This window comes from Cariama cristata, unplaced genomic scaffold (genome assembly GCF_000690535.1).
Source record: "Cariama cristata isolate BGI_N322 unplaced genomic scaffold, ASM69053v1 scaffold10666, whole genome shotgun sequence".
Taxonomy (NCBI): Eukaryota; Metazoa; Chordata; class Aves; order Cariamiformes; family Cariamidae; genus Cariama; species Cariama cristata.
The window spans coordinates 55298-68291 of record NW_009622710.1 but is presented as its reverse complement, the minus strand read 5'-3'; the positions used below and the strand labels follow the sequence as shown (position 1 = coordinate 68291).

Below are 12994 nucleotides of genomic sequence, written 5' to 3'. Positions count from 1 at the left end.
CTGCTGAACTTCAGTATATATGAAGACTCTTTACTCAAAAGGACAAGTAACAGCAACATATCTGTCTAAAGAAACCCATCTGCACGAAGACTGAAAAACTACTAATGGTAGCGAGGCAAAAATTATTTAAAAGACAATAGAAAAGAAACTGGAGTCACATATTGAGCAGAGATCAATTTATTTTAACAGAAATTAAAGGAAGGAGTTTTTAGTCCTTTTCCAGATGGGTTAATTCCAGTATTTTCAACAAGGTCATGAAAAGTTGCAGGAAGTTTAGAAAAAGCAGCTGAGTGAAACCGATGACAGATCCAAAACCAATCTCCCAGTCTGAGGCAGTCAGTTGCTTTAGTGATTTCTCAGTGTTGCTACTAAACGAACAGCCTGTAAATGAGTTGCTGCTTTACTTCTGTTACTGTTCAGAAACATCTTTTGAGGGCAACACATCTCTGCTCATAGCAGCTCAGGTTAAATACAGTATTTGTTTTGAAAAACCTAGGCTTATGAAAAGTTAAGTGTCCCAGTGGATTAGTCATCTAAACACCTGTAGAACTGCAAAAGATAGCTCTCCTTTCAGTCTGGCACAAGTGCAGGTACAGCAAAAGCACTCACAGGCAAGTCATAAAAAAATGAAGTTCATACCAAGATTAACAGCAAAGGAAGACATAGAAAAGCTCTATTAGATGCTTGCTTTCAACTTCAGTGATAAAGATGGTTTTTTAACATGAGGTACTTATGGGTGTTAAGCCTAATTGTTTCTGCTTCAAAAGTGTTAGTACTGCCCTTTGATATTAAGACCAGTATAACACTGCATGGGAAAAGCATATCGGATCCCTGGGAATCATAGTATGTACATCCTGGGACCCCCAAACAGTGATCCTTCAAAACTTGATATCTGTTCTTAAAATGACCAGTGAATAGTAAGTATTTTGTCAGTCACTGACTGCAGCAGCACCTTTAGAAGAAATCTTTAAAAATATGTCAATTGCCTCCCATGTCAATTGAGGAAGACATTCAAACAGCAAGCAGGCAATTTATGCAATTTAAAGCATCAGAAATGCTTTAATGTTAGCAAAGCCATCTGTTGGTGGGAGTGTTGATAGAGAAGCTAGTCAGTGGCAATACAGCTATGCCATTGGATCATATTCTTACAGAGGCAAGCACTAATTTAATTTGTTTCTGCTAGAAAGTCTTGATCTCAAAACCATGCAACAGTAAGATCAGAATAACATAGCAAGAATAGGGCCAGAGTACTTGATATGCTGCATAAAAATACATTGGCATCTTTACTGTGCTGGTTACGCATAAGTGCACTATCAGAAGATCATGCGTTTAAGTCACACATTTTTTGCTTTCAAGGCAGAATAATTTATATTAGAAGAAACTGCAGGACATCCCAGTTTGTGACAGCAATAAGCATACAAGGTTAGTTTATTTTCAAATACTCACACAAAATGAAAAAACATACTTACTGTAAGAATCCCATGCCATAAACCAACATCCTTCTTGAAATCTAATACATTCACAATTGTTTCAGCTGTCCAACAAAAACAAAACAGCGTTCATTTTTTAGAACATGGCATTGACCCAAGGCAAACCCACTCAAAGGAAGAAAGCTTCAATATAACATGACTGATGACCTCAAAGCTTAACTTTCATAGTAAGTCTCCAGTGCAGGATTTGTATTGGCTAGGATATTATTTGTATCTCTCACAAAGCTATTTTAAATGTGTACGTATTTTCTAAAAGCAAGGGGAAAAAAATCAGGTTTTTAAATCTAGAAGCCTTTGACACAGATCTACGTAAAACGTAAGACAGAAGCCTGATGAGAAACAAATTAGATTTCACACTTGATTTTAAGCATGAAGCAAGGGAAGTGTACTTCATACCTTCTGTGTAACCACATGCCTGGGTCAGAGCTTGACAGTGTGTCAGCAGTGCAATCCTTGTCACAGTCACCCCAAGCACGCTTCCATCTTTACATGTTTTGTACTAAAAAGAAAGAAGCAGGGAAAGTCAATGTGCAATAGTTGCCTTATTTCCATTATTTAATAGCAACGTTTAAAGCGTTTCCTATGTAAGTGAATGATGGACACATCTAATGACTCTATTTTAAGAAGGCAGCAGTACTAAGGAGTTCAGGAGGCAATTTTTTGTTAAAAGACACTTTTTTCCAATAGGTTTTCTCTTTCTGACTGAAGCTTCCCAGGCTTGATATCAGAAATCCATCTACTGTTTGAATATAGGCATTATGGAAAAATAATTCTAACAATTCTAATCACGTTAATAACTAAAGGACTGGCTGGATTTAGCAGAGAATAACCTAGTTCAGTCTGCCCAGTGCTCATGTTAGATTTTATAGGCCAACCAATAAACCTGAGATTCTCCCTTCTGTGTCTTACAAGGCATAGGATAAGAGTTGACTGCAGAATCCTTGCTGGGTGCTGTTATAATAATCTATACATATAGAGTCTGAAAGACAGAAACTCTCTAATCAGAAGAATATGGAAGAGTCATGAGAAAGCAGCATAAAAAAGAGGTGGGAGATTATTGCTGATGATTGCAGTAATTTTTGCAACTTTATGCAAGAGTCTGAAAACTATCAGTGGCAATTAAAGTAAATTAAACATTTATCTTTCTCCATGATGAAGATAATCAGCAAGATTGAGAATGAAGGCATGTCTGCTTCTCTAGTCCAGCATTCTGACTGCGTGAAGACAGGAAATACCTTTGCTCCATTCACTTGAACTTATTTCCTTTGAATAATCATTTAAATTCAATGCTAATATCACTGAATTCGAGGCATTTGAGTCTATGCAGAAGTGAGAAAAAAGAATGGAAAAAAACTAAGAGAAAAAATTAAACTTAACGGCATTGCCAATTTTCCCTTCCTGATGCTGGTCTTTTGTGGGGAGTGTGACTCACAAAGCACTAAGTGACAGGCAAGCATTTGAAGAAGAAGTTCCTTCTCTTTCAAAGGGTCTAAAGGTTGTGAGATGAGAACGAAGCTTCACTGTCAAACTTGCCATCTATCCATCTCAAGGCTAGTGGGCAAGTCCACACTGTGAATGAGACCAAGATTGGTCAAGGCAAGTTTAATATAATATTGTGACAGCCACATAGATGACATAAAAACACTGACATTAGAAAACCTCAAAATGCAATTTAACATTTCATTAACTTTTCTGAAATCAATATCCAGCATAATTTATTAGAAAATATCACTTATTAACAGGCTAAACCAGGATGTCCGTTGCTTCTGTGACTACTGAATGAATAATGATGTCTATCTAATCCAGAAGTGCCATATGCAATGATTTGAGGAGAAGATGCATCTTCATTAACTCACCTCAATGTAAGCTGTGTCATTGTTTGCATCCTTGATGTGTGGGAACCAGTCACGAGGTGGCTTCGAGAGGTGTTTAGACTCTGTGACAAACCACAGCAGCTTTGGCCAGCCTGAGGTATAAAGAAAAGTCAGCTTTTGTCAAGTTTCTGCTGGGTAAGACAAGACAAAACTATTCTCTGACAGAGTTTTTTTTCCCAAATGCCTGTTTCACCATCACCTAAACATTGCTTCTTTTAAACCTCAGGGTAGCATGGGACAGAAGGTTTTCCAGAACTGCTTTCTTAACATGGCTATCGTGGCCTTCTCAGACAATCTTTGAAGAAATGGCTGGGCAGTTTAAGCTGTTATTGACCCAAATAGTTTATTACCACTCTCCTGTCGGAGGTTACTGTCCCTACCACTTAGCTATAGGACTGAGTCGAACAAATGCTTCTCATCTACTACAGTCCTAACTGTTGGTTTAATTTCGCTTGTGGCCACAGACGATCCCAGCAGTCCAGCTGAGAACCAGATCAGGAGCACTCGTACTGCTCAGCCGCAATGAGGCATGAGCAGTGATCTCTACCAGCCAGTGACACACAGCCCAGTCAATCCCGACCCAGCAGCCACGGCTGCTCCTGTGGCAAGTGTTTCATCACGGGCCTGATCCTCACTCACTACAACTAAAGAAGTGCAGTGACTGTTATTGTAGTAAATGACCTGTGATATCCACGATAAGCAAGGGTTAGCTTACCTTTAAACTGTGGTATCTCCCCTGTGGGGCTCTTAGGCAGTCCTTTATGGCATGCGTCGCTAGTCAAGGCCACAGTAACTCCACAGCTTCCAAGCAAAAAGCCTATTTGCTGACTTCCTGCATCCTAAGGGAGGACAAAATAAAAGAAATATACAGAATTGATTAGAAGTGATTACAGGCTGAAAACATTATTGTCCTTTGGCACATTATCTTGAGAGGAAAACAGTCTCTTTCCTTTAAGCAACTTAGCTGATTAGCAAAACTCATTTGTACACTGACAAAGGAATTCCAGAACCTAGATATCCTCTTGTCTGTAACAACATAAATCACAAAGAGAACTGAAACCATCAGACGGTGCCTGCTCCCACATCTCTTCAGAAATGACAGCCAGGAGGTGGTTGGGAGGAGCGGCTGACACACCAGAGGGTTCTGTCATCCAGAGGGACCTCAGGAGAAATGGGCTGACAGGAATCTCAAAAGTTCAACAAAGGCAAATGCACAGTCCTACACCTGGGGAGGAACAACCCCCTGTACCAGCACGGGCTGGGGGCTGACTGGCTGGAAAGCAGCTTTCCAGTAAAGGACCTGTGGGTCCTGGTGGGCACCAAGCCAAATGTGAGCCAGCAATGTGTCCTTGCACAAAGAAGGCAAATGGTATCCTGGGCTGTGGTTAGGCAAAGCACTGCCAGCAGGTTGAGGGAGGTGATCCTTCCCCTCTACTCAGCACTACTGAGGTACATCTCAAGTGCTGGGTCCAGTTTTGGCTTCCAAATACAAGACATGGAGCTACTGGAGAGAGTCCAGCAAAGGGCCACTATGATAATTAAAGGACTGAAGCATCTCTGCTATGAGGAAAGACTGAGAGAGCTGGGACTGCTCAGTCTCGAGAAGAGAAGGCTTAGGGGATCTCATCAATGTGTACAAACACCCAAAGGGAAGGTGTAGAGACGACAGAGCCAGGCTCTTTCTAGTGCTGCCCAGTGACAGGACCAGAGGCAATGGGCACAGATGGAAACAGAGACGGTTCCCTCTGAACACCCGGAAACACTTTTTTACTGTGAGGGTGACTGGCACAGGTTGCCCAGAGAGGTTGTGGAGTCTCCATCCTTGGAGATAAACAAAAGGCACCTGGACACAGTCCTGGGCAACCTGCTCTAGGTGGCCCTGCTTGAGCAGGGGAGCTGGACCAGATGACCTTCAGAGGTCTCTGCCAATGTCAACCATTCGGTGATTCTGTGACAGTTTTAGGAAATAATATGGGTTATCGATGCTTCCACCTGCAGAAAGCTTTCAACCTTTAAGATGTTATGATGGTCATACAGTGGTGACAGTATCACTATTTATGCTGATCTAACCTGATCTGTCAATAACCATTTCATTGAGTAGTTACAGACACATTTCAGGAGCACTACAGATAGTCAAGTGCCCATTAGAGAAAGTGCATTACATTTTACTTTCATCCAGGGGATATAGGCAGTGAGGCTAAAAAGTCATGTAATGATTTTCAAGTCTAGGTCATAGCTGTTCTTTAAGAGATGCTGTGCTTCTACAGCATTATGTCTGCTTTATGTATAGTGTCTTGTCATGATTCTTTCATGAACTTTACATCTATCCACTAGGCTCTTCAACAAAGCAAAATCCTAGATGTAAATGCACACAGAAGTGTTAACTCTTTCTTTACAGAGTGATTCTACAGAAAAATAGCCTAGAGAGTCTTAAAAGATCAAATTAAAATATCTTTCAAATCAACCATAAAGCACACTTCAGCATGGAAGTAACCAGAAATAAAGAACAGTTGCCTTAATCTATTGATTTATGCAAAGTAAAACTGTATGACGGAAAGAAAACTCCGAAGCCTATCTGACTCGTTTTTAATGCAATTTCTATGTAGTCAAATAAAGCCATCTAAAATGGGAAGCAATGACATCAGAGAAAAAACAAAAGCTTACTTGTTTTCCATACCACCTCAAAACATGTATATGGCACCAATTATCAGAACTTCAATAGCTGAGCAAACAATGTGGGACAATAAACTGATCTGTCAAAACTATACTATGTAACTCCTTCCATCCAGAATGACTGCATTTGCTTTTGCTTACTATAATCAGAATGCATATAAAAACAGGAAAAATTGACCAGGTACTTTTCGGAAAGGCTTTTTAAAATTAAGCTTGTCTGTCATCTTTTCCAATAAAAAAGCAGACAAGGACAGTAACCTTTGAACAACAGACAATAATGTTGGTGTATCCGTGAACAGTAACAGCATGTGGTTGACCCCACCATACCTACACCAGGGGGCCTTCCAGGACAAAAAGGGCTTTGTCAAGCATTACTGTCCTCACTGACTCTTAGCTGGTTAGCTGGTCCATATCTATGTTGTCAAACCCCTGGGACAAGCGCTTAGCCAGATCGGATCCTGGTTTCACATTAGGATGAGACCTAGCATTTCAACTCTTGGGAGCCTACTCAACGGAAGGAAAAGTGGGCGCCTGAACAGTGCAGGCGAGACAGCTCTCCCCGGAGGTCCCTCTGAAGGAATGGCAGGAAGATGAGGGCTGGAGTGCTCCATGAAGAACAGCACTCCTTGGGCAAGACATAGCCTCTGAGACCTGCCACTCTATCATATATAAAGGGAGGTCCCCCGTTTCTTAAAATATCAGATTACCCAAAATTTCCCACTAAATTCAATCTAAAAAATAGTTACCAATGTATGTATATTAATGAATTTCTAACTACCAATTAGAAAAAAGCATTGCATATAAATTTCATAATTGAATACAGCAATTGCATCACTCTCAATTTTAAATTAAAATTAAAATGTGGTTGTAACTGTATGCCCTATAAAAGACTGCTAGCAAACTGTTTCACCACTGTACCAAGAAAACGCTGATTCTCAAGCAATCAAATTCCATTTAATGCAGGACTTTATAAGCAGAAACTAACCTAATAAACTCCAATTATGAAATCTAACATATGTAAACCAGTAGGAAGTGTGGACCTTAGAGCACCAGCGTATCAGGGCCCTGGGGGATGCATCAGTTAAGAAACGATCTGTCAAGCTCTTCTCATGTCAAAACAAAATAACAGGAAAAGGAAACTTGTATTAATAGTTTGAGGTTTTTAGATGACACAAGAAAGAATTACTATGGTTCTACTATAATGCCACACCAACCAGTTTAGAGCATGTCCACATAAATATTATTCATTCATTTGTAGCAGTTCACACACAAGCAGAGAGAATCATGTATAGATTACTTAACACAATCTAGTCACATGTCACAGTTTCTAATAACAGACAGTTTTACATCAGGACAACCCCATCTCAAATAGCATTAAAATCTTCATCCTGTTCTTTTCTGTACAGTTAATTCATTCATTTGAAAGGACAATGTGGCTAAACAATTATGTGACACAACACCATCACAGGAGATTGGAAGAATTTCACCATGTGTGGACAACATCCAGTTGTTTTACTGACCTTCAAATCCTATGCCATGCACTTGTGTCCACACTAAATCCTGCCTTGCAAGAAAAAAGCCAATCAAGATGCTAAAGTAGAGGTACTGCGATAGACACTGTTCTCAGTGACTACTGAAGCTCCAGCTGAGGATCTTACAGTACAAACACAATGAAGCTTTCTGGCAGTCTGCTAGTCTGTGTCCATCATTCCCACTTTCAGTCTCAGTCTTGCAGTCCCAACTAGTTATCACCACCTCCTGCCTGCTTCTGGTGGCTTCACCCTGACTTAGAAGCCAAAAGTACTGCAGAGAACAGACACATGAAGAAGGAGTCGACATACCTGGTTGCATGTAGGTGCCCCTGTGATACCTGCTGCCCCACAGAAGCAATTGTTTCTAACTACTCAAGTGGTGTTGAGCTACTGGACTGACAACCAGGAGGTGGAATATCTGAAACCATCTCAAGCTGAGAGCCTTATACATCCCAAAACCACACCGTAACCTTACCTACACACTCAAGCACGTAAACATGATAGTTTTTACTGTTCCTCATACCTCAGCATGACAGGCCCAGAGCAGTGAGGACCTTGGGTAAAACTCAGAAGTTTGAAAAATGAAGTTTGAGTTGAAAATGCAGTTATTTGTGTGAAGCAGTCAAAGCTTCCATGTGGGCCAGGAAAAAGACTACTGACTTTGAAGACATTGATTATTTCAGATTTTTGATTATTTCAGATTTCAGAGACAAGCTATTGGTGTCCCTTTTGAGTAATGTAAAATGAATGTCTGCAATGCTGAAAACTGCTTTATAAGTAGAAAAAAAAATTATCTGCTACCAAAAAAAAAAATAATATCCTCCCTTCCTCCCCCCTTTAAATAAAATCTCTCCAGCCCATAAAGGGAAAAGATTTTCAGGGCACACTGTTGTCAGCAGTGTTATTTGCTATTTTGCTAATTTATGCTAACCTGCTACTTTGGCAACCCCCCACTTGCCATAAACACTTTATTTTGCTGAATTTTGTGGGGGTAGAAAAAAACTCAGGGAGCCAGTGGAGACCAGGTGAAACAACTCAACCAACGCAGTCCCAACTGCAGACAGGGAGAGACTTGCCAGCAATGCTTATTGTCAAACCCTTCACAATTCAGTTTGAAATGACGTGTAATGCAGGTGGAAGGCAAAAGACAGAGCTGAGGTATTGTAGCACGAGGTTTGAGACCAATTGCTGACTTTGGAACTATCATTTTACATTTCTTGAAGGCACAGCACTTGCTGAGGTACGAAAAATGAGGTCTACATAGCTTTAGACTATGTCTGCACACACCTAGAGAGATCAATCTTTCAGATGAAGCAAGTTGGAAATCCTCTCTGCTGTAGGTAGCCATTCAAGGTTCTCTAAAGACTTTTATTAAAGGTTCCCTAAAGGTTTTCAACAGTACCTGGAGGCAAATTCTCTTCTTCCTGCTGCAGAGAGTGATAAATCATTGTCAGGATAAAAAATCCCATGTGTGGTTGCATTTCAGCATGCTGTTAATGTCATTTCTATAATGCTTTGTGAGAGTATCTGTGTGAAGGAAAACAATTATGATCCTTTCTCCGTGAGTGAGAGTGCATGTCCTTATCTAATAAGGAAGGAAGGAAGAGACAATCTGAGCAAAGGCTGGCCTGATAAAGGTTACTCCTGTCCACCTGCAAATCCCAGACTGCTTTCAAAATGAGAATTATATGGCGAAGCATCGCAGACTGAACTAATCTTGTTTTCTGTTACGATGTTTATTTGAGCTCCATTTGCCCTTACGCTAATAAAAAATTACTGGTAAAGAACCAATAGGGCAACCATCAGACGTAAAGGCCAAGCATCACCAGTTCTGATACAAAAGTGAAAAAGCATCAAGGAAACCCTCTGTTTTTAAAACACAAATATCAAAGACCTTAATAAAAATTAAACACAAAGCAGATGCAATCTTCATAACCAGCTTTAAGATGAAGAAATCGGCATTCTCCTCAGACAGAGCTTTGGTATCTGGCTGTAATTTGCATGTGAAATCTGCAACTATGAGCAGTCTTAATGTCCAAAAGTCTTAATGAAAGCGAGACAATGGTTATTTTTGGCAGGGGACACTGCATGAAATGTGGTATGTTCTCTAGGAAACTGCCATTTCCTAAACTCGAAAACATAAAAAGAAAACGTAGACTTTAAAGGATCTGAGATTCACTGTGGTCAACTGAGCAAAGACCTCTGCTCAGTGCCCAGCTGCCGAAGTGTATGAAGGGGGAAGGATGGGTACAGGGTTTACAGGAGTGTGCACCAGGGGCTCGTGTGGGGTTGAGGGAACTTGTGTTTTTTGGAGGGACTGGAAGACTATGTCACCAAAAAGAATATATGTAATCTTTTATGCCTATTTTAAATCCAGTGGAGAAAGAGATGTATTGTCAAAAGATGTTCAAAAGCATATAGAGCTCCAGTGTTCCTGGCACGCTACAGCCCAATGATGACTAAAGTTGAGGGCAAAAAAGCTCGTTTTATCTCAGGCCCAGAAACACGAGGAAAGGCGTCAAGGTGTATTTCCTTTGGAAGACATTTCTGCCTTCAAATGGAAGACAAGACTAGGACAATTTCACTGTCTTTAAAAAGATATATCTCTCCGGCTACTGTTAAAGCTTTAATAAACTAACTTCTCAGGATTTAATAAAAAGAGCTCCTGAAACAGTTTTTACCCTGTATGAAGCATCCTTTAAAAAATCCAAGTGTCCTGGAGTGGGTATCTCCAGATTTCCTATGACAATACACAGGCACATTCTTCCAGACACACTGTCAAAGTCAGCCTCTGGAAAAGCACAGAAATGCCTGCTGGAAGCACACATAGCATTAAATCTAACAGGCTAGGAAATAGTGTTTTGACTGAGAAACAGATTTTTACATGCTTTCATGTCATATCCCGCTACAAATACTCACCGCCTATGATAAGGAGGCCATAAAGATCTGTGAGGGATCGCTTTGTTCATATGTTCACAGCATGTGATTGAGCATAACTATGAATGTGCTTGGAGGACAAAAATGTTATTTTAAGATTAAAACTGATTAGCTCCCCTGACTGTATCAGAGCAGAATAATAATAATTTTCATGGCGCCCATCAAATGGAAATAAACATTAACCTAAAAAATCTGAAGAAAAATAAATCAAAAACATATTTTTAAATCTTTTCATAAGGGAAATAATAAATTGCTATTTGAACTGTAACTTGACACGTCAAAAATCCCGTATCATCTACTTTGATGGCATATTCTATGATGTATAGTCTGCAATTCACATCATATCACACATACAATGAAACAATTTGGAATACTCCAGCTTCAGACAAGATTAATAAAAGTGGCAGCTCTGAAGGAAGAGACATTGTATAGAACATACTATTTGCTAATGTTTGGGAAACATAAAACATTTTAAGAGAAGGACAATATTCTGAAAGAACATAGCCCATAATCCAAGGCATGAGGATTAGTTGTAAAAATTTTGGGGAGTGTTCATGATATAGGCATTTCAGTGGTATTAATGCAGGGGAAGAAGAAGAAATAAAACATGGTGTGGAACCTCTGACTGCTGCTTCTAGAATAAAGAGTTAGTTTTGATGCACTTAAAAAAAAGCCTGGGATTTCACTTTTTAATTTTAGACCTAATTTCCAGGTTCTAAAGAGCCAAAACTATGCTGACATGAATGCCAGTTTCCAGGTCTTTGCTGAACACCAGGAAGCATTCTGGGAATAAAACTAAACTGGAAAATGCTGCATGGTGGCTGGTATTCAGGTAATCCATCCCAGATGCCATGTCAGACAGGTGTCTTGAAGTCCTTGTGGGAAGTATAACTAATTCTAGGTATTCTGTCAACACAAAGGTGGGGTACAGAAGGAAAAGCATGGAGAGATGAACCCTCACCTAAAAATGAACTGGAAAAAAACCCTGCCAAAATCTTAAAAAAAATAACTGTCATGCTACAAAGAAAAGGGACTGCACACAAAATCTATGGGCTGGTAAAGCAAAAACCTTTACTTCCATATGGATATAGATGTCTGCAGAGTAGTATGTAAGCCAAAAGGTTATCTAGCTGCAAACACTACTGCCCAATTTTAAACTGCCAGGCACAAAAAATTTGCACAAAGCTGTGAAAAACTCTTCTTTATGAAAATGTAGAACAGTATTAAAGCTGCTAATGCAAAATTTTAATATTAAAAATTTTCTTATAATATAACTTCCTGAAATAGCTCATCCTGTATCAGATTATTATTCTGTAAATCTGTATTAGGTTATAATATAATTGTTGGTCTATTTGGTAGTTCACATCTCTGTCTACCAAAAAGCAAACCAAATGTCCACTGCCAGAATGTACTGAAGCATGTAGAAAAGAGAACAAATAATGGGAAAGCATAAAAGAACAGTCTAGGCCATTGTGTGATGACACAAATGACATCTTCCCACGGATGCCAGAAGCAATCCGCTGCCATTTGACCAGGCAGAGGTATTCCTTCTGGGACTACTCAGAACACGATTTTCATCTCATTGTTTCCACTCCAGTTCCTATTCCATATAAACAAACGCAAAAATATTTGCAATAGTATATGCTGTGAGATTGTCTAGTTTTATTTATAGATCATATTGCTTTTTTAACCGTACCACTGACATGTCTGTTATTGTTTCATTAATTTGATCTTTAAACATTATGGAATTATCTTGGCCATAGCTGAACAGTCTAAGTCTGTAGACATTTCTTTATATAAATATAAATATATATGCATGCCTAAGTGTATATTTATATATCCGTATGTACACACATATTTTAAAAAACAAAACACACCCAAAAGGTTCAGCCAAATTAGGGTAAGTTATTAATTTGACATAGAGTGTTTACTTGGACAGCTGGATTTTATAGTTTACTGGATGGATGTGGTATCAGATGTTCCAAAATAAGACAAATTTCCACCTATCCATGTACTTTAAAATGTCATTAAACCTCAGAAAATAGTAATGGGGTAAGACATATTAGATTTGTTTATCCCTCAAAGTCATTTTGCTTCTTTTTTGTTGTAGAATGAAAGCAGACTTACCCATGTGAGCACACTGCATGATCTCAAAATGTACATAGTCTGCTCACTTTTTTTGTTGATTCATTTAAAATCTCTGGTTTATACTGAAATAATGCACCACATTATGCAACTGCCTCCAACTATCTTAAGGTACTGCACTCACATGTGAAAGCATGGTGATAGCCCGACACAAATCTGCTCTATTTCTACTAAAATCATTATCTTCATTCTATAGCTATGTCCACCTCTCAGTAATAGCATAACTCTGTTCCTCAAAGCAGGTAACCTAGTTGAGGTCCTCTCTCCTTGCATGGCCTTTCTAGCTCACCTGCACCTCTCCTCCAGTCTTAGCCAGTTAAGCTGGGGCACCTCTTGTCTCCTC

General features: G+C 39.4%; 1 protein-coding gene across 1 annotated transcript in view; it reads right to left on the bottom strand.

Annotated features, from left to right (window-relative positions):
- The window catches only part of LOC104163433 (disco-interacting protein 2 homolog C), a gene marked incomplete at its 3' end in the record, with an annotated part of 135094 nt that overhangs the window by 68844 nt on the left and 53256 nt on the right, over window positions 1-12994 (bottom strand). Inside the window, exons 10-13 of the mRNA XM_009702442.1 lie at window positions 4080-4203; window positions 3347-3456; window positions 1887-1989; window positions 1470-1534 (exon numbers count right to left, since the gene is read on the bottom strand). Coding sequence (XP_009700744.1) covers window positions 1470-1534; window positions 1887-1989; window positions 3347-3456; window positions 4080-4203 — 402 coding nt within the window. The remainder of the gene's footprint in view (window positions 1-1469; window positions 1535-1886; window positions 1990-3346; window positions 3457-4079; window positions 4204-12994) is intronic.